Genomic DNA, 22,004 nt, shown 5'->3' with positions numbered 1-22,004 from the left:
ACTAGCGTGTGAGATGAGTGCAATTGTGCAGTAGTTTGAGCGTTCTTTGGCATTGCCTTTCTTTGGGATTGGAATGAAAACTGACCTTTTCCTAAATCAGGAAGAAATACGATATCTAATTGGCCAGTAGCAAGTAGGGAGATTGAATCAAAATCAAAACTCTCCCAACAAAGAAAAGCTATAGACCAGGAAAATTCTACCTACATTTAAAGAATTAATGCAGTTTCTTTTCAAACTCTTCCAGAAGAGTGAAAATGTGACAACTGCCTTTTGAATTTTTACTTTTTAAATCAACCTGTTCAAATCATAGGAGAAACAGGAGCCGATCATTTCAAAATGGAACATGTGACCAGTTTGATCATGTGAAAGTAAAGGAGAAGTGATGGAGGGCTGGAGAAGAAGGGGCACATGTCTAGGTGGGGGGAAATGCTAACATCCTCAACTAGAGAGCAGACAGATGAAGAGATGCTCTGTCGTCAGGGACCAGGAAAGAAATGCTGACATAGACTGTTTGGAATTTCAGAGGTGACCGCGGATAAAACAACATAGGGAAAAGGAGAAGAAGGTCACTGGGTGATAATGTGCATGAACTCAGCCAATAGCATGAGTCCAGAGTTAATAAATCAAGCTACAGCCATTTAAGGTTATTTAAAGGTCAGAAGTGAGTATGGGGAAGAAGATGTAAGTAGTGACTCGGGCCAGTGGACATGGAGATTGGTAGGGAGATGCGGGAGACTTCAGGTTTCTCATAAGACCCCCCCACCTTTTTTTTTAGCTGTGAGACTTACAGGATCTTAGTTCCCCGACCAAGGATTGAATGCAGACCCTTGGCAGTGAAAGCACAAAGTCCCAACCACCAGACCACCAGGGAATTCCCTATCACAAGCCCTTCTGATGGTTTTCCTCCCCAGCGTGTGTGGGTTCTGCTTTGCTAATTGCTCAGTGTTTCCTGTCATTCTGATGGGCACACACAGCACTTCCATACTCTGCCCAAAAGTCCATACTTACTGAGGCTGTAGTATCCGTTTTCTGTGAATTAGCAAAGTTATATGTTCATGGAATAATGCTTTTTAATTATTGTGATGCAATTCAGGCATTACCAGTGGATAACCTTTGAAATTTCAGGTCATGCTCCACTTTCTCTTCTTAAATCTTAAAGTTTTCTATTCCTTTTAGTCTTCCCTTTTCCTACCTCTTATTTTTCCAGCAGTCCAATGCTTTATCCTCTCTGTCTTCCCTAAAAACACTCAATTAGCCCTTGATACTGAATACTGACTCCTAAATTCCCCAAAAGTACCATGAAAAGTATAAGATACCCCATCAGTAGTCTAGTAGTTTCATTTTTATTGATTTGGAGACTCTGAAGGGACTATGAATTGTTTTTGTTAAAATGCATACACTTGGAGACTTCTCTGGTGGTTTAATGTAAAGTATCTGCCTGCCAAATGCAGGGGACATGGGTTCAATCCCTGGTCCAGGAAGATTCCACATGCCAAGGGGCAATGAAGCCCGTGTGCTGCAATTACTGAGCCCTCACTCTGAAGGCCGTGCTCCACAACAAAAGAAGCCGCTGCAGTGAGGAGCCTGTGCACTGCTCTAGAGAGTAGTCCCCACCCGCAGCAACTAGAGAAAGCCCGTGTAGCAATGATGACCCAGTGCAGCCAAAAAAACAAATAAATAAAAATAAAATGCATACACTTGGATCACCCCTATTTAAAAAGTCATCAGAGAGGCGGGTGAGAGGGCTCCGGGTAATTATATTAATAACATTCCAGATGAAAAACTTGAGTTTTCAGTTGTGTATAGAATCATTTGATCACTTCATTTTACTTACTTGAAAAGTCTGTGGCCATCTGTTTTGAAGAACTACAGCTTCAATTGAAGGAGCAAATGATTCACATGGTATTTTTTTAAAAAGGTTTAAAGTTGATCACTTACAAAAGAATTTAACTTGATTTCACATTTCATTTACTCTGAAAGCCATCCTCTTACCACTGTTATACTGACCTCTTCTGGATAATTCTTGCAATGTCATTCTGATCATATATGTTAGCTCTGTGTGTGTGTGTGTGTGTGTGTGTGTGTGTGTGTTACTGTACACTGTGGAATTGCTGCCATTAAAAAGCAGAGTTTGGTGTAACTGCAGAGTTCAACTAATTGAGGGTTTACTATATGCAGGTGCAAAGCAGGTAGTTCATGGTCCAGTAGAGAGAACAGGTTTACAAACCAATGATGGCCATGTACCTACAAGCAATTATAATAAGTTTTTAAGTGCATATAGAAGAAAAAGCAGAAAAAAATGAGCGAGAGCTCTAGTCCGAGGTCCAGTGGGCGCCCGACAGCACGGTGACTCCTGTGGTTCCTTACAGAACCCACAGGGAGAGGACAGGTGAGATGGGCAGGGCCTGACTATAAAGGGGCGTGTGCCTGTCTGGACCTGGCACCCCATTCCGACGGCTTGCTGAAGGACTTGAAGCAGGGGAGTGATAAGGACAGCATTTCCTGTTCTCAGAGTTAATGTGGCATCGGGGAGAGTAAGACACAACACAGTGTACCTGCACTCAGGGAAGCAGGTACCAGCTACACACCAGGCAGACCTTAAGGGGAGGTCCCCAGTCAGAGGGGGACCCAGGGCGGAGAGGGGGGCAGAGCAGGAGGGGCGGTGTTGATTGGTGACCGGCAGGCGGGTTAGCAAGGGGGCTTCCTCGATGTGTCTCCCTGGACTGTGTGGAGGATGGAGTCATAAGCCAGAAAAGGAAGGATGGGCAAAGGGGCAGGTTTGGGGAAGTGATGAAAGTGTAGCCAGGGTCAGGGAGACTTTGCTGTCGATGCTGTCAGCGGCAGGTAGAGTATAAAGTCTCAGGGACCGTTCAGGATGGGACCATTGTCTATTCATCAACTTCAGCTGGACCCTGAACGGAGACTCATACATTTCACTGGTAACTTTACTCCCTACCTCTTCAAAGCAGCTACTCCTCACTTCTCTGTTCTTTCCAAAACTCGAATTATCTCATCTAAAAATTGCTTCCCTCCATGCCCTTAGCAGCTCTGACCTTGAACAAAGTGGTTTACATCTAGTGGAGGGGTAGACTAGTTTTCTTTAAGGCTTCTTATAGCTTTATAATGTTATCATTCTGTTGAAAACAAATGCGACGTGTGCATGTGAGTTACAAACCTGAACTATGCTTTGATGCTTTGAAGATCTCTTTTCAATAGTATCAACTGTGGTATAAAATCAAAAGATTTTGTTTTCAAAGCCATCCTTCCAGCAGGATTAAAAGTTTGGTCGATAGTGTTAAATATATCTGTGAATGAGAATGGAGAACAGATATAGAACTTGACTAATGTGCTTACAAGACAGCCCCCAAGCTGAAAATTCATCGCTGTAACTCAGTTAATCGACTGATGAAAGGTCCCTTTGTAAGTAACTTTTAAGTGTGACATTTCAACCAGAATATTGAGTTAGGGGTTTCAGATTTTGACTATTCAGGCACTCGGTGATATTAAAATACATCTCATATCATCACTGTTAAATATAATAGGTATTTTTGTTGAGAATTGGTGGCTTTGCCATAGTATTTTGTCCAACTGAATTGCCACGAGAGAAAAAAATAGTGATGCACAAAGAATTCATGTAAGATTTTTCAGTGTCTTATAAATAAATGTACGATTAGTTGAAGCTGTATCAGCTTTTCATTTAAGGCCTGCAGCTGTTGGTGTAAGAAGCATCAAATTTCAAAAGAAGTTAGAGCATAAATAAATAGCATGAGAAAAAGTCTCCTGAGAAGAAAATAAAATAAAAATTAAGCATCTGGATTATCATTCACATTGCTTCTCACAGTCAAGGTTTGGTGCCAAAATATCAATTTCAAGTACATAATTTAGTCAGTTTCAATTCATGCTAGAAACCAGGCTCTGTAAAAATAATGAAGAATAAAAGATTAAGATTATTCAAAAGTTGAGTAGATTTTCTTTACACCTTATAAAAGATGAATGATCTAATTGTTCTTTTTAAAGAAACAGACTTAAATTGAGAGACTTAAATTGAAGAAAGTAGGGAAAACCACTAGACCATTCAGGTATGACCTAAATCAAATCCCTTATGATTATACAGTGGAAGTGAGAAATAGATTGCAGGGACTGAATCTGATAGATAGAGTGCCCGATGAACTATGGACTGAGGTTCTTGACACTGTACAGGAGACAGGGATCAAGACCATCCCCATGGAAAAGAAATGCAAAAAAGCAAAGCCTTACAAATAGCTGTGAAAAGAAGAGAAGCGAAAAGCAAAGGAGAAAAGGAAAGATATAAGCATCTGAATGCAGAGTTCCAAAGAATAGCAAGAAGAGATAAGAAAGCCTTCCTCAGCGATCAATGCAAAGAAATAGAGGAAAACAACAGAATGGGAAAGACTAGAGATCTCTTCAAGAAAATTAGAAATACCAAGGGAACATTTCATGCAAAGATGGGCTCGATAAAGGACAGAAATGGTATGGACCTAAAAGAAGCAGATTTTAAGAAGAGGTGGAAAGAGTACACAGAAGAACTATACAAAAAAGAGCTTCACGACCCAGATAATCATGATGGTGTGATCACTCACCTAGAGCCAGACATCCTGGAATGTGAAGTCAAGTGGGCCTTAGAAAGCATCACTTCAAACAAAGCTAGTGGAGGTGATGGAATTCCAGTTGAGCTATTTCAAATCCTGAAAGATGATGCTGTGAAAGTGCTACACTCAATATGCCAGCAAATTTGGAAAACTCAGCAGTGGCCACAGGACTGGAAAAGGTCAGTTTTCATTCCAATCCCAAAGAAAGGCAATGCCAAAGAATGCTCAAACTACCATACAATTGCACTCATCTCACATGCTAGTAAAGTAATGCTCAAAATTCTCCAAGCCAGGCTTCAGGAATACATGAACTGTGAACTTCCTGATGTTCAAGCTGGTTTTAGAAAAGGCAGAGGAACCAGAGATCAAATTGCCAACATCCGCTGGATCATTGAAAAAGCAAGAGAGTTCCAGAAAAATATCTACTTCTGCTTTATTGACTATGCCAAAGCCTTTGACTGTGTGGATCACAATAAACTGTGGAAAATTCTTCAAGAGATGGGAATACCAGACCACCTGAGAAACCTGTATGCAGGTCAGGAAGCAACAGTTAGAACTGGACATGGAACAACAGACTGATTCCAAATAGGAAAAGGAGTATGTCAAGGCTGTATATTGTTACCCTGCTTATTTAACTTCTATGCAGAGTACATCATGAGAAACGCTGGGCTGGAAGAAGCACAAGCTGGAATCAAGATTGCTGGGAGAAATATCAATAACCTCAGATATGCAGATGACACCACCCTTATGGCAGAAAGTGAAGAGCAACTAAAAAGCCTTTTGATGAAAGTGAAAGAGGAGAGTGAAAAAGTTGGCTTCAAGCTCAACTTTTTTCAGAAAACTAAGATCATGGCATCTGGTCCTATCACTTCATGGGAAATAGATGGGGAAAGAGTGGAAACACTGTCAGACTTTATTTTTCTGGGCTCCAAAATCACTGCAAATGGTGATTGCAGCCCTGAAATTAAAAGATGCTTACTCTTTGGAAGGATAGTTATGATCAACCTAGATAGCATATTGAAAAGCAGAGACATTACTTTGCTAACAAAGGATCGTCTAGTCAAGGCTATGGTTTTTCCAGTAGTCGTGTATGGATGTGAGAGTTGGACTGTGAAGAAAGCTGAGGGCCGAAGAATTGATGCTTTTGAACTGTGGTGTTGAAGAAGACCCTTGAGAGTCCCTTAGACTGCAAGGAGATCCAACCAGTCCATTCTAAAGGAGATCAGTCCTGGGTGTTCTTTGGAAGGAATGATTCTAAAGCTGAAACTCCAATACTTTGGCCACCTCATGTGAAGAGCTGACTCATTGGAAAAGACTCTGATGCTGGGATGGATTGGGGGCAGGAGGAGAGGGAGACGACAGAGGATGAGATGGCTGGATGGCATCACCAGCCCAATGGACGTGAGTTTGAGTGAACTCTGGGAGTTGGTGATGGACAGGGAGGCCTGGCGTGCTGCAACTCATGGGGTCGCAAACAGTCGGACACGATTGATCGACTGAACTGAAATGAAGACTACATAAATCACCTTGTTGCTGCTGCTGCTGCTAAGTCATTTCAGTCATGTCCGACTCTGTGCGACCCCATAGACAGGCCCACCAGTCTCCCCTGTCCCTGGGATTCTCCAGGCAAGAACACTGGAGTGGGTTGCCATTTCCTTCTCCAATGCATGAAAGTGAAAAGTGAAAGTGAAGTCACTTAGTCATGTCCGACCCTCAACTACCCCATGGACTGCAGACTACCAGACTCCTCCGTCCATGGGATTTTCCAGGCAAGAGTACTGCAGTGGGGTGCCATTGCCTTCTCTGCCTTGTTGCTTTCATGTAATTTGTTAAACAAGATGTAATTTTAGTTTACTGAGAAAATAACTGTCATAATTTTAACATGTCGAGTCTAACTTCTCTTTATTGTAATGATCATTATTTAAGGTTTTCTCAAATATTAAAGTTTTTTCACTTAAAAGAGGTCTAAAAAAAGTGACAGTCACTCAGTTGTGTCCAGCTCTTTGCGATCCAGGGACTATACAGTCCGTGGAATTCTCCAGGCCAGAATACTGGAGTGGGTAGCTTTTCCCTCTCCAGGGGGTCTTCCCAACGCAGGGATCAAACACAGGTCTCCTGCATTGCAGGCAGATTCTTTACCAGCTGAGCCACAAGGGAAGCCCCCCCCAAAAGATCTAAAGAAAGTGATTTTTAAAGACTGTTACATAAGACTTAGCAGTTTACTTGAAAGAGAACAGTATACATTTAATACTAGCAAAGTCGCATGTGAATCTGATTTTTATAAGACTTTTGTTGACATTGGATTCCGCTGGAAATGCGTCCCACAGGCTTTTCCTGCTCATTTAAGGTCAAGTTCACTGTAGATAGTTAAAATCACATACTAGGGTCATGATTCAGGGTTTAACTGTTGGTTTTGTAGGAGGATTTTCTCCTTGGCACACTTAGTGCTGTGTCCTGGAATTGGTGCCCAGACAATTTTAAGTGTGGTATGAGCTGTTTGTGTCACGGGAATAAAATTAGATGCGCCTGTTGCTAATAGAAGGGAATGAAACATGAGACAGACCCAGAATGGGAGCCTTCCTCCGGCTGCCTGGCAAACTTGACCCCTCCCCTCTCACTGCGCAATTCCTGGGACAGCCTCAAATCCTGTCTCAGAAGCTCTGAAGGAGTACAGTTAATTCACTTTGTGCTTTTTGACAACATTTAAGGTAAGTAATCGGCTTTAACTTGGATCTTACAGAATTAGAATGTTCAACTTAAAGACCAAATAGGTATAAGGCTTCTTGATTATTTTTCCTTCATAGATGACATAATGGAAAATAAATTTAAAATGTTAAATAAATTTAGCTCAAATGATTATATATTAAATATCAACAAAATGGAATTAACACTTCATTTCAACTTTCAAGTTTTTCCAACTACTAAAATGCTACATGATATTCTAGCATGATTATGTCCTAATAGTTTTAATTTTAGAACACCATGACAGTATTTTTGTATTATCAGGCATTAGTTGTTGCTGCTGCTGCTGCTACGTCACTTCAGTCATGTCCGACTCTGTGTGACCCCATGGACGGCAGCCCACCAGGCTCCCCCGTCCCTGGGATTCTCCAGGCAAGAACACTGGAGTGGGTTGCCATTTCCTTCCCCAATGCATGAAAGTGAAAAGTGAAAGGGAAGTCCCTCAGTCATGTCTGACTCTTAGCAACCCCATGGATTGCAGCCTACCAGGCTCCTCCATCCATGGGATTTTCCATAGTGTAGTTATCTAGATAAAGAGTAATCTTTCAGATCACCTACTTCTAATTCTGGGCTTCTCTGGTTGCTCAGACAGTAAAGAATCTGCCTGCAATGAAGGAGACCCGGGTTTGATCCCCGGGTGGGAAGATCCCCTGGAGAAGGGAATGGCAACCCACTGCAGAGTTCTTGCCAGGAGAATTCCATGGACAGAGGAGCCTGGCGGGCTACAGTCCATGGGGTCAGAAAGAGTCAGACACGACTGAGCGACTATCACTTTCACTTTCACTCACTTTTCACTTCTAGTTCTACTCTTAAACTTTTGTGGTAGAAGTACATTTGCTTTACATTTTGTCATAGTTTTGTCAAAGACGTTTAAACAGAGTAAAATTCATGAGAACCAAAGCCCAGGTGGTTTGATACATTGAGAATAAGCAAAACAGAAGCAAAATGCCAGCTTCAGCTGCCCAACTCTTCTTGGATAAAAAAGGGAAAAATGTCTCTCTCCCCAAATCTGGGGAAAATAGTCTATTGCTCAAAATATGTATCAGAAAGTATAGTAAGTAGAATATGAGGTAAACGTGTGCTGTGCTTTGACCTGTTAAATGTCTGTTCTTTCTGGTGGATCCTAAGTAACATAGGCCTTTGGAGGACGTGTTTCTAAAGAAAGTCATCAAGGAAGATAATAGGGAAAAAATAGCTTGGCTGGCTGGAAAATTTGCCAGCAGAATGGAGTAACTCACTAGTGCAAAATGAACTACAAAACTCCCTGTGTTTATGTTTTGCTTGTTTTCTTGGAAACGTTTTGTAGAGATGGATACAGAGGCGTACTTACCACCTTGTGGTTCAAGTTGTTGTTAGTCTTAGAGGTTCTAGAATTTATCTGAGGTTTCTTTCAAAGCCAAATGAAAAGCAGTGTTTCACTATATTTAAATATCAAATTCCAAAGACTAACACATCCAAGTTTCCTGAATATGTTGGCTAAGCTTGCAGCTAAAATGCTGCAAATAAAGCTGTTCCGTGTTGTCCTTTAAAAAATAAACACTGTAGTCATTAAACTAAATTCCTACTGTTGTTTTTCAGTCACTTAAGTCGTGTCTGACTCTGTGACCCCAAGGACTGCAGCACACCAGGCTTCTCTGTCCTTCACTGTCTCCCAGAGTGCTCAAACTCATGTCCATTGAGTCGGTGATGCCATCCAACCATCTCATCCTCTGTCGTCCCCTTTTCCTTCTGCCTTCAATTCTTCCCAGCATCAGGGTCTTTTGCAGTGAGTCAGCTCTTTGCATCAGGTGGCCAAAGGATTAGAGCTTCAGCTTCTGCATCAGTCCTCCCAATGAATATTCAGGACTGGTTTCCTTTAGAATTGACTGGTTTGATCTCCTTGCAGTCCAAGGGACTCTCAAGAGTCTTCTCCAGCACCACAATTTGAAAGCATCAATTCTTTGGCACTCAGCCTTTTTTGTGGTCCAACTCTACTATACTGAAGGTGAAAATCAAATAACAATTGTAAATTATGAATGGGTGCCCATTTTGTTTAATTTTGCACATTTTGTGGGACCTGGGAGGGGTTCCCCCAGCTCCCTCTTCTACATGGCTGCTTCTCAAGTGAGCCCAGCACTGCTCGCCCCCCGTGGCTTTGCTTTCCTAGTGAGGAACCTTCAGAACCCACCTCTGCTTCCTTCTTTCCTTCCTGCCTCCTTTCTCAACCTCAGGAGCATCTAGCCTTATTCTTCTCTGGACCTACTTCAGGACCAGATCGTTCTGTGGTGTTCGTGTGAGCTTTGTAGAATTCCTTACCCACTGTCTTTGCTGTTCCAGACTCCACGCTCACTTCTTGTTTCACATCTTACTGTGCCTTAGGGAATTTCCTGGGAAATAGATGCAGGAGTGTTTGGTGATCTGCAGACTTACAGGAGACTTGAGACTTCTCCCAGAGTCCTTCACAGTGTCTGAGTCCACTTGACTTTGTTCCAGCTGGTGTGCTGTGCATGCTGGTGAAGGAGCTGGCATTCCCATGGGTTGTGTGTGCCCAAAGCACGTGTGCTTCATCCTGAAGCCACTGGGATAGAATTAGTCTTGTGGGAGGTCACTTTGGTTGCCATGAAGATTGGATAAGGGGCATGGAGGGGGAGAGAGGAGCTGTAAAACGTCAAAAGACGGCCTCAGCTGAGGTCTGGAAAACAGACCCCAAGGGAGAACCAGCAGGAAGAAGTCGTTGCCATGGAGACAGTACCTAAAACCCATCCTCACTTTTGTGACTGTTTTAACTCTTACTTGAAACATTTTCAGCGAGTTTTACATGTGCAGCATCTTTGAAGAAACACACTCTCAAGAAGCCTAGTAGGTCACTTGAGTTGATCAGTTGACCAACTGTTTGTTCCTCAGTGGACAGAATCGATCATCACGTCACAGAACTAAGCAGGTGTGACTCTTGATTTCAGTCTGTGTTATATGATAGTGAAAGGGAAATACCTAAGATAATATGGTTGAAAAGTGAGAGTAGAAACAGCCCTTCTCTGATGCTAATCGTCTTCCCAAATCCAACTCATTTATCAAGGTAGAACTTTGCATGATCTTGAAATACACTGTTGAAATACAGAGTACTTATGGATAGACATTCCTGGTAGAAATGAAGTAGCCTGAGGTCACTAAGGTGTGAAATGCAGGACAAGTCCAGCTATAAACCTGTAGGTGCTGGTTATATACTGGTGAACAAAACAGAGAACAAAACACCCTTATTTGGGCCTTATTTCTGCTAACTTCAGCTTCTGGACATTGCCATTACTCCTTAGTCAAACATGACATAAGGACGTGGTAAAAGCTTCAGATTTCTGAGTTTATTTAATAAAAACAAGAGTAAAACACTAAGAAAACATGTTTGAATTGCTCATCTTCATAATCATAGCCCTGCTTTAAAATAGTCTCTAACTGAACTAAGAAACAAGCATGCATTTTAAAACCGCAGTTTTATGACCTAACAATTGTATGACGGTGGCTGAAAGTGTGGTTTTTTTTCCTCTTGTTACTTTTTCATTTAAATAAAGGTTTCTTCCCTGATCAGGAATGTTAGCTAGTTAAAGGGCATTTATTCTGTTGGTTTGGTGTATTCTGTAAGGAACTTTTTAAAAATGGCAGCTTGCCATTTTGTTTTAAAAGTCAGTTCTGTTGTAGAGACGAGAGAACAGTTTGATGACCTTGTAACCTGTGACTCTCTCTGTGCGTGTGTGTGTTTTATAGCAGGGGCCTTTGTGATGGTGAGAATTGTATTGATTGTGACTTTGGATGAAATTGATAACTACAGGTTGTGTACTTTGCTTTATTTTATAGTCATGCTAAGCAATTTGGCCAAAAATGAAGCAGAACTATTTTTTAAATTATTTGGTCATCCTAAATGTAGTCATAAAGTTGGGACAGGTATAGTGAATTTTCTGTTAGCTTTTCTATTATCAGAGAAATATATATAGCAAAAGGTAGATATATACAAATTTTTTAATCTGAAAAAATACAGAAAGACATTTGGGAAATGCAATTTTAAGTGAAAAAGGTAGAATATAGAGAGAAATTATTGTTAACATTTTTAAAATTTGTTTATAGTCTGTTTCTATGGGTGTATATTTTAATATGTATTTCACATTCTGTTTTTCATTCAGCACTCTACCATTAGCATTTCTCTAGGATATTCAAGATATATGCTTTCAAGCAGTTAATTCTGTTATGTTATAATAATCCAATAACTAGTTACTCTGATGTTTAAACCTTAACATTATTTGTTGTTGTTGCTTAGTCATGTCTTGACTCTTTTGTGACCCCACAGACTGTATAGCCCACCAGGCTTCTCTGTCCATGGGATCCTCCAGGCAAGAGTACTGGAGTGGGTTGCCATTTCCTCTTGCAGGGGATCATCGAACCCCAGGTCTCCCATGTCTCCTGCATTGGCAGGCAGATTCTTTACCACTGAGCCACTAAGAAAGCCTTTACTTTCCAGTCATTCACCATTATAGATAAAGTAAAACAAATACCTTTAAACATCAATCTTCATTTTCATTCCTGATTGTTTCTTTGGAATAAGTTTCTAGAATTGAAATTACTGTCTGTTTGAAATTCTCGGTACATAGTGCCAAATATCCTTCTAGAGGAATGGTGTTAATTTTCACTTTCAACAGCAGAGGAGTTTCATGCCCATTTTTCAAACATATCCATATGATATCACTTATGTGTGCCAATGTTGGCTAGAACCGGTTTTTAAATTTCCCTTACTGTTTGAAAACTGCCTGTGGAATTTGTGTTTGTGCTTCCTGGTGAAGTAGAATCCTTTACTGTGTATTAACCATTTGAGTTTCTTTAATGTGTGTGCATGGTTTTGCTCAAGTTGTATTGATTTATTTATCTTTCTAAGGGTATTAACGTTGTCTTATCTTTAAGGCAAATATTTCCTCCATTAGTTATCTACTGTTGAATTTTCCTTATTGATGTACTTTTTGTCACATCTACCAAGGCGACCTCTTCGTTTTCCTAAATGTTGGCACCATGTAGGAATTATGTGAGTTATGATGCAAACAGTGACCTCCAAAACTAAAAGATAATAAGATTATCTTGGATGAAGCTAGGTTTGTGATAGGTTTACACCAGCAATAGTAAGCTCTATATAGGAATAGAAATATGTAACAATTGGAAGACATACATGTGTGTGCGTGCGAGAATGTGTATATACACTCATGCTTAGAAAACAGCTGTTTTTATTGATCTCTGACAATATTGTAAAAAATATGTGATAGTTTTGAATTCTGAGTCTCTGGCCATACCCCTCCAATCCAGTCTCAGACTCTGAGCTTATCTTTTATGGACTGTCTGAATTTGCCACCATTATTTAGATGACACGTGTTTGAAATTAATATAACAGAATGATGTGATATGATGGGATTGAGTGTGTCCAGGGAAGACTTCTTGGAGGAGATGACATGTGAACTGGTGCTGAAGGTGAGGAGGGGGCCAGCAGAGGGTGTCAGGTGGGGAGGATGCCCAACAGTGAGTCCTGACCTGAGGGTTCACCTGGGCTGTTTGCAAGTAGGTGGGGCACCGTGGTAGCAGATGAAGAGGTGAGCGAAGGCTCTCATGTAGGGTTGGGGGTGCGGGCGATAGAGGAGCCTCGATGTTCTCAGTGGGGAAAAGCCATGGGAAGATTTGACATTGTAGAGTGACAGGCACTGAATTTTATTTCATGTTCCTGCCGCTGGGTAGAGAGAGGCTTCCAGAAGGGGAGGAAGGGAGACAGGTTTGCAGTGGTGAAGATGAGGGACTTCGAGGGGCTGGCACCAGAGTGGTTGCCATGGAAATGGAGGGAAGTAGGCAGCCCGAGGATCTAGGCTGAAGGTGGAGTTGGTGTGGGGCTGATGTGGGGCTTGAAGGGGAAAGGGGGAAGCAAGAATGACTTCAGAGACTTTGAAGACCTGGGTGGGTGGTGATGGACTTTCTCATATAAAAAAAAAAAAAAAACTGGAGGAGTCAAAGATGAGTAAGTGAAGAATGCCCTCATGAAACTGTTAATAACTGCTTGGGTTTTGAATAATGCAGATTGTCAGTCTTCGGTGTTTGAAAATACTGAGTGATGAACAGCACTGTTTTATACAATCAGTTTGAACATGGGGGAAATGCCCATTCAGTTGGAAAGAGATAAAGAATTATTTTAGACCATGACATTTTAAATAAGGATATCTTTAAATCATTCCTAAAAGTAAATGCATAAAAAAATCTCAGAGGAGAGTTCTTTATGTTCTGATTCATCATTTTGCTATCTTTACAATCAGAAAAGTCATCATAATTTCTAATTTTAATTTAAACAAAACTGCGCTCTTTGTGTGTGTGTGTGTAAAGAGGAGAATGAGCAACTTTTACAAATCTCTTCCTAAAGTGGAAATTGTTACTGAAACTCTTACCCTGATTTACATAAAATGATGGATGTTTATAAACATTTGTACACATCCACGTTTTGATCTTTCTTGAAGTAGGTCAGTACTTGGGACCTTTATTATAAGCAAATGTTGGTGTGATTGGTATCTTGTAAAGATAATTCTAATTTTAAATTCTGAGTAATATTTAATGGCTGAAGGAAGATGTAACCTAATTGTTTGGCATAAAACTGAGGAACTGGAATTTTTTTCACAAGACTTATAGGTACCAGCTTGATTTTCCTCCCACTGAATCTTTTAAGAACTTGATCACTTGACTGTTGTAGGTTGATGCTTCAATTCCAAAGTTAATCCTGCAGAATTTTGAAAGCTGTATATGTATTGAGTTTATTGAATAAGACCTGAAAATGTGATTGTTGTTGTAGTCGCTAAGTCATGTCCAACTCTTTTGCGATCCCATGGACTCCATAGCCCACCATGTTCCTCTGTCCATGGGATTTCCCAGGCAAGAATACTGGAGTGAGTTGCCATTTACTTCTTCAGGGAATCTTCCCAAGCCAGGGACTGAACTCTCATCTCCTGCATTGACAGGTGGGTTCTTTACCACTGAGCCACCTTGGAAACCCTGGAAATATGATCACTGGATCTCAAATGAATTTGTTATATCTAATATGGTAAATGACAGATTATCACTGTGGCTGAAATACAATGACATGTTTCAAAGTATTCTTTAATGCTCTTTTCAAAAATCACTTAATTTTGGAGATTTGTTATTGGGGTAAAAAAATGTTTTGTTGGACTAATGGTCAGTCAATATTGACAAATTCTCTCTCTGTCTGTCTGTCTGTCCCTTTGTCCCTCTCCCCACTCCCACTTCCCACCTCCTCCCCTTTTCCCCCTCCCCCTCTTCACCTCCTACCTGTGGCAGATGGTGCGTGAACAATACACCACGATCACGGAGGGCACCCACATAGAGCGGCCAGAGAACCAGGCTGTCTACAAAATCGGCATTTATGGCTGGAGAAAGCGTTGCCTGTATTTGTTCGTCCTTCTTTTGCTCATCGTCCTCCTTGTGAATTTTGCTCTTACCATTTGGATTCTTAGAGTCATGTGGTTTTCCCCAGTAAGTGATATTTTTCCTGATAATCGTGTTCTCGTCTTGTTTGTGCTGTCAGTCCATCCCCATTGCATCAACAGAAGCTCCCTGCCATGCAGTTAGTGTTTGTCTCCTGTCTGGATAGAATGCTCAGTAGCAAAAAAAAAATACATATAACATTTAAAGTAATATAGCATTTACCTTTTCTTAACCTTTTTTAACAGTTTCACTGCTAATTATACGGTGTTGATTTTACAGTGAGTTTTCATTGCAGTTTTTCCACTCGTCATTATCTTTTCATGGTGGGAAAATTGGAGCTATCTTGAGTTTGGGGTTGATTGTGTGTCATGATTGCTTAAAGGATTATTTAATTCATTAACTAACAAAATTTTGCAAATTGTTTTTTTCTAATTTCACTAATTTATAAATATTTACCATTCAGATGCAACTTACTTGATTTTTTAAAAGCCCCATTCTGATATGCAATAAATTCTAGTACACATTTCAGTATTTAACAGCAAACTTAGTAACTAACGAATTCAGTTCAGTCACTCGGTCATTTCCGACTCTTTGCAACCCCATAGACTACAGCACGTCAGGCCTCCCAGTCCATCACCAACTCCCAGAGCTTACTCAAACTCATGTCCATTGAGTTGGTGATGCCATCCAACCATCCCATCCTCTGTCATCCCCTCCTCCTCCCGCCTTCAATCTTTCCCAGCATCAGGGTCTTTTCCAACAAGTCAGTTCTTCTTCTCATCAGGTGGCCAAAGTATTGAAGTTTCAGCTTCAGCATCAGTCCTTCCAATGAATATTCAGGACTGATTTCCTTTAGGATGGACTGGTTGGATCTCCTTGCAGTCCAAGGGACTCTCAAGAGTCTTCTCCAACACCACAGTTCAAAAGCATCAATTCTTTGGCACTTAGCTTTCTTTATAGTCCAACTCTCACATCCATACATGACCACTGGAAAAACCATAGCTTTGACTAGACTGACCTTTGCTGGCAAAGTAATGTCTCTGCTTTTGAGTATGCTGTCTATGTTGGTCATAACTTTTATTCCAAGGAGCAAGCATCTTTTAATTTCATGCCTGCAGTCACCATCTGCAGTGATTTTGGAGCCCAGAAAAATAAAGTCAGCCACTGTTTCCCCACTATTTCCCATGAAGTGATGGGACCAGATGCCATGATCTTAGTTTTCTGAACATTGAGTTTTAAGCCAATTTTCACTCTCCTCTTTCACTTTCATCAAGAGGCTCTTTAGTTCTTCTTCATTTTCTGCCAGAAGGGTGGTGTCATCTGTGTATCTGAGGTTATTGATATTTCTCCCAGCAAACTTGATTCCAGCTTGTGCTTCTTCCAGTCCAGTGTTTCTCATGATGTGTTCTGCATATAAGGTAAATAAGCAGGGTGACAATATAGAGCCCTGACATACTCCTTTTCCTATTTGGAACCAGTCTATTGTTCCATGTCCAGTTCTAATTATTGCTTCCTGATCTCCATGCAGATTTCTCAGGAGACAGGTCAGGTGGTCTGATATTCCCATCTCTTTCAGAATTTTCCATAGTTTGTTGTGATCCACACAATCAAAGGCTTTGGCATAGTTCACAAGCAGAAGTAGATGTTTTTCTGGAACTCTCTTGCTTTTTCCATGATCCAGCGAATGTTAGCAATTTGATCTCTGGTTCCTCTACCTTTTCTAAATTCAGCTTGAACATCTCAAAGTTCATGGTTCACGTACTGTTGAAGCCTGGCTTGGAAAATTTTGAGCATTCCTTTGCTAGCGTGTGAGATGAGTGCAATTGTGCAGTAGTTTGAGCATTCTTTGGCATCTCCTTTCTTTGGGATTGGAATGAATAATTTAGTAACCTAAAAATCAGTCATTATAAGGAATTCAGAGTCTGTTTTAGGCACTTTCACGTTCTCAAGATAGCTGGGTAATTTTATATGCTTTAATAATATTTTGTGTCCTTTTTGAAAAAAAATTCATCTAATGCAGAGTGTTTTTTACTTTACCAGATAGTCACAGTGAGAAAAGATGCAGCAAAGAACATTTTTTGGAGACTGAATGAAAGTTGAACTCCTCAGGTTTACACCCCAGGGTCTGTCAGGGACACCTCCTGACTACACGGTCCTGTCTGGCCTCAGAAAGACCCTTGCTATGTGGAAGGCTGGGGGATGAGCAGGAAGACGCTGGAAAGGCCTGGAAGGGAGACGCACCCACCCGCCCCCCACCTCCAGCCCCACAACTGCTGGAGACAGAAGACTGTAACAGCCCCTGGGCACCAGGGGCCATGCGTTCTCCCAGCCACTGTGTGATCCTACAGCGTGGTTGGCGCTCAGTCAGTGTGTCCTGAAAGAATAATGATGTGCATTTTCTTAGAAATACGTGTCAATTAATCCCACAGACTTTGCGTGAACATTGTTATACTGTGAGCCCACCTGGTGCTCTTGGCTGTTTATCATAAAGTGATTATTTAAATCTTACCTGCATTTCCTAAATAGTCCTTTGTATTTACACAAGATTTAATATAACACTGAATACTGAATAAAAACAACTAAAGTTATAAATAGAGTGCGTAAGAGAAATGCAGAAAAAGGCCGATAGGAAATCTATGAAAATGTATACATAATTTAAGTTGATAATAAAAGAAGTGAAAAAGAAAGCAATAGCAGAATCTCTGCTCTTGTTAACAGGTAGGCATGGGTCACCTGCATGTTACGGCAGATGGACTTCACCTGGAGGGGGAATCTGAGTTTTTATTCCCGTTGTATGTCAAAGAAATACGCTCCAGAGTGGTAAGAAAATGAGGACATGTTTAAATAATTTGTTTTATGAAAAATAAATAATGGTTTGCATTTCTAATGAAAAGGATGTCTGCACTGACATTGCATGGCTCCCTGGCCATGTGCCTTGGTGTGCCCGGGCACACAGTGAGTGACCAGCAGGGTCACACCCCAAACCTTGCCCAGAAACCCCAGCCCCACCCCCAGCAGGTTTTTTTCATCTCATTGACCAGAGTTGTGTCACTTGGGTCTCCCTCCCCAAAGACAGGCTGAGAAAGCAATTAGCATTTCCAGCCCCTGAGGTGGAAGCCAGAAAAAAAAAGTGGGGAGAGGGGAGTTGGAAAGCATCCATGAGACAGGCAGAGTGGTTCCCCCCACAGCTGACTGTGTCCATGCCCGGGGGTGGGCCCCGCAGCCCTGACTGCAGCCGTGTCCTCCCTTTCAGGGAGAATGATAAAAAGAAAAAAAAAAAACAAGGGCCTGGACGTTGGCACCTGAAGACTGGGGTCCATCATGGAACTGTGACTTGCTGGCTGTGACCGTGGGAGAACTGTCATTTAATCTCTTTGAACTCAATTTCCTCATCTCTAGATGAGGAATAAAGCTACCTCCTCCAAAGTGTGGAGGTAAATGAGAGGATGGATGGCCAAAATCTTTGGTGAATTGTTAGCTTTTATTATCATACTAGTTATTTCATAACAAAGCAAAAACAAGTAGTAAGCTCACACCATTGGATAAAAGGTGAGACGCTGGTAAACCCATGTGCTTCCACAAAGCAAATTGGAGAATTTCTAACCAGCCAGACGTCCAAAGTGCTCCTAAAACTTCTTTCCTTCTGGGGAAAAAAAAAACAACGCACCATTCCTCCACAACTTTGGAAGATATTTGGTTCCCTCTGAGTGACATAAACCCACCTGAATCCAACAGCCGAATTACTGCATTCCTTTTGAAGAAAACTGTTTACATAAGAGCCAGCAATCTTCTGTGAAACAAAGCCCCCATTCAGACTGTGACCCCACTTACATGCTCATAAAGCCACTTTATCTTCCAACAAAGAGCTCTAAAAGCGTAGGCATCCAGCAGATTTTAAAAGCTCTTGAAATTGTGAGAAGGCTTTTGTGTTTTGAAAATAAGTAATACAGTCTTTATTATAGAAGAGCTAAACATTCTCTGATTTATCTTTTAAAATATATCATATCCTGAACATAAATTGTGAGAAATGAAATTTTAATCTTTTTGAAAAGACCAAACAAACACTGACTAAAATTTAATTGTTTCAGATCTTCACATTGAGAATGGACCTGGTGTATTATAAAATGTACATGGGCTCTGTAAACCCATGAGGTTATTTATATTTTGTGGGGAAATAATTTAATGCATTTACCCCATTCACATAATACAATCCAAGTTTTAAAAAATTTAGCCGCAGTTTATAGGCTCACAGGATCTGTGATATCAGAAAAATTATTTTCTATAAATCCTCAATTTATATACAAATGTAAAGGTATAGTCATTTTAGATAGTATACATTTGGCTCACTGTGTGAATCCGCTTTTAGGACTCATCTCTGCTTCTGCAGTCTACACAGAATGTGACCATGAATGCACGCAACACGGAAGGAGAAGTCACAGGCCGGTTAAAAGTGGGTAAGTTGAGCTTCATCAGAGTGCTTTGAGTGTGTGTGTGGTCCACGAGCAGTTGTGCCAAATGGATATATTTGTTTTTCTCTTCTAAAGGGTTCAGAGTTATTTATGAGCAATCAGAGTGTGAGTTTTCTAAGTATCATGCTGTGTCGACCATAGAGAGTCACTCACCTGGTGGGAGGACAGTCTGAAGTATTTTAATTGAAGTTATTTTGATTCCAAGAAATAGAGGACCGTTTCAGGTAGTACAAGAAGCACAGTGACTACTGCAGGATACAAAACCATCTTGCAGAGACAGAGAACAGAAAACAAAGTAGTTGAGCTCAAGGAAAAAAAGACCCGGGGCTGAGAGTCAAAGTATTCCTCCTCCCTCTTTCTCTCCCCTTCCTTCTCTCCACCATGTTTCCTTCCTTTCTGTGTGTGTTTGCCCATGATTTTCACTTGGGTATTGTGATTACATCAGTCCTAACTCCACAGGACTCTCTGGTCCTTCCTCTGGTTGACTGTAGTTCTCAACACCAGCCAACTTAGTCTTCAGTGTCTTCAATTCTGAACTCACAACAAAGTACCCTAATTGGCCCAATCACTCTGTCCAATCAACTGCCCTTGGGTGAGCCTTGTACACCCATCTGATCAACGAATAAGATCAGAGAATATGGTCACATGGAAGCAAGGTCCCATGGAATCTTGCACAGAGAGCAAAATGATTAGAAGAATAAGTATCAATGGAAGAAATAACAAAAGAGCAAACAGATGGTGAAAGGAATATATATTTGTACTACATATATATATAATGTGTATGCATATATATAATATATATATAAATGTATATATATATATATATATACATTTACCAGTTCAGTTCAGTTACTCAGTCATGTCTGACTCTTTGAGACCCCATGGACTGCAGCACACCGGATCTCCCTGTCCATCACCAACTCCCAGAGTTTATTCAAACTCATGTCCACTGAGTTGGTGATGCCATCCAATCATCTCATCTTCTGTCGTCCCCTTCTCCTACTGCTTTCAATCTTTCCCAGCATCAAGGTCTTTTCAAATGAGTCAGTTCTTCGCATCAGGTGGCCAAAGTATTGGAGCTTCAGCTTCAGCATCAGTCCTTCCAATGAATATTCAGGACTGATCCCCTTTAGGATGGACTGGTTGGATCTCCTTGCAATCCAAGGAATTCTCAAGAGTCTTCTCCAACACCACAGTTCAAAAGCATCAATTTTTTAGTGCTCAGCTTTCTTTATAGTCCAACTCTCACATCCATACATGACCAATGAAAAAACCATAGCTTTGACTAGATCGACCTTTGTTGGCAAAGTATCATCTCTGCTTTTTAATATGCTGTTTCAATGGCAATATTTTAATAATATTCCAAAGAATGTACATATATAATAACTTGATTATGTTATACTCAAATATTGTAGTTAGGTTATTCTATTCAGTCATTATCACAGTTCTTAATTCAGGCCACTCATATACTTAGTAGGTGTTTTCAATAAATACTTATTGAATGAATGAATAGAGGAGTGAATGAAAGATTGTGTAGTATGGGATGGGCTGAAAAACCAGCTGGGAGAGAGTTCTAGGAGACGGACTGGGGTAAGATGGCCTGTCTAGGGAGTTCCAAAGTGCACTGGGGTTCAGGTATAAGTCTGAGCTACACCACAAGGGATTTGGGGTCATGGAGAGGATCATGGGTGGGAAACAGATTCAAAATTTAGCAGCCAAAACAGAGAGAACTTCAACAAAAAAAGTCATGAATAAAAATCAAGGGGTTAGCAGCATTATGCACAACAGTCAAAACATGGAAACAGCATAAGTGTCCATCAGTGGATGATGGATAAAGAAGATGTGGCATATATGCACAATGGAATACTATTTATTCCGCCACAGAAAAGAACAAAATAATACCATCTGCAGCAACACGAATGAACCTAGAGGTTGTCATACTAAAGTGATCAGATCAGATCAGTCGCTCAGTCGTGTCCGACTCTTTGCGACCCCATGAATCGCAGCACGCCAGGCCTCCCTGTCCATCACCAACTCCCGGAGTTCACTCAGACTCACATCCATCGAGTCAGTGATGCCATCCAGCCATCTCATCCTCTGTCGTCCCCTTCTCCTCCTGCCCACAATCCCTCCCAGCATCAAAGTCTTTTCCAATGAGTCAACTCTTCACATGAGGTGGCCAAAGTACTGGAGTTTCAGCTTTAGCATCATTCCTTCCAAAGAAATCCCAGGGCTGATCTCTTTCAGAATGGACTGGTTGGATCTCCTTGCAGTCCAAGGGACTCTCAAGAGCCTTCTCCAACACCACAGTTCAAAAGCATCAATTCTTCGGCACTCAGCTTTCTTCACAGTCCAACTCTCACATCCATACATGACCACAGGAAAAACCATAGCCTTGACTAGACGAAACTTTGTTGGCAAAGTAATGTCTCTGCTTTTGAATACGCTATCTATTCTATTGGTCATAACTTTCCTTCCAAGGAGTAAGAGTCTTTTAATTTCATGGCTGCAGTCACCATCTGCAGTGATTTTGGAGCCCAGAAAAATAAAGTCTGACACTGTTTCCACTGTTTCCCCATCTATTTCCCATGAAGTGATGGGACTGGATGCCATGATCTTCATTTTCTGAATGTTGAGCTTGAAGCCAACTTTTTCACTCTCCACTTTCACTTTCATCAAGAGGCTTTTGAGTTCCTCTTCACTT

At 41.0% G+C, this 22,004-nt stretch overlaps 1 protein-coding gene across 3 annotated transcripts in view; it reads left to right on the top strand.

Moving 5' to 3' along the window:
* SGCG (sarcoglycan gamma) overlaps positions 1 to 22,004 on the top strand; it is a 45,766-nt gene that overhangs the window by 7,722 nt on the left and 16,040 nt on the right. Inside the window, exons 1-5 of one of the 3 annotated variants that reach the window (XM_070800287.1) lie at positions 7,190 to 7,318; positions 14,228 to 14,347; positions 14,685 to 14,879; positions 17,550 to 17,651; positions 19,198 to 19,285. In XM_070800287.1, the coding sequence (XP_070656388.1) occupies positions 14,685 to 14,879; positions 17,550 to 17,651; positions 19,198 to 19,285 (385 nt within the window). In that variant the 5' untranslated portion in view covers positions 7,190 to 7,318; positions 14,228 to 14,347. Of the gene's footprint in view, positions 1 to 7,168; positions 7,319 to 14,227; positions 14,348 to 14,684; positions 14,880 to 17,549; positions 17,652 to 19,197; positions 19,286 to 22,004 lie in introns of those variants that run through there. The other 2 variants (XM_019971508.2, XM_070800286.1) reach the window with 2 other exon arrangements.

The sequence above is a fragment of the Bos indicus genome, chromosome 12 (genome assembly GCF_029378745.1).
Source record: "Bos indicus isolate NIAB-ARS_2022 breed Sahiwal x Tharparkar chromosome 12, NIAB-ARS_B.indTharparkar_mat_pri_1.0, whole genome shotgun sequence".
In the NCBI taxonomy this organism is placed as follows: Eukaryota; Metazoa; Chordata; class Mammalia; order Artiodactyla; family Bovidae; genus Bos; species Bos indicus.
The sequence above is the reverse complement of the archived record's forward strand: the minus strand, read 5'-3'. Positions and strand labels throughout refer to the sequence as shown.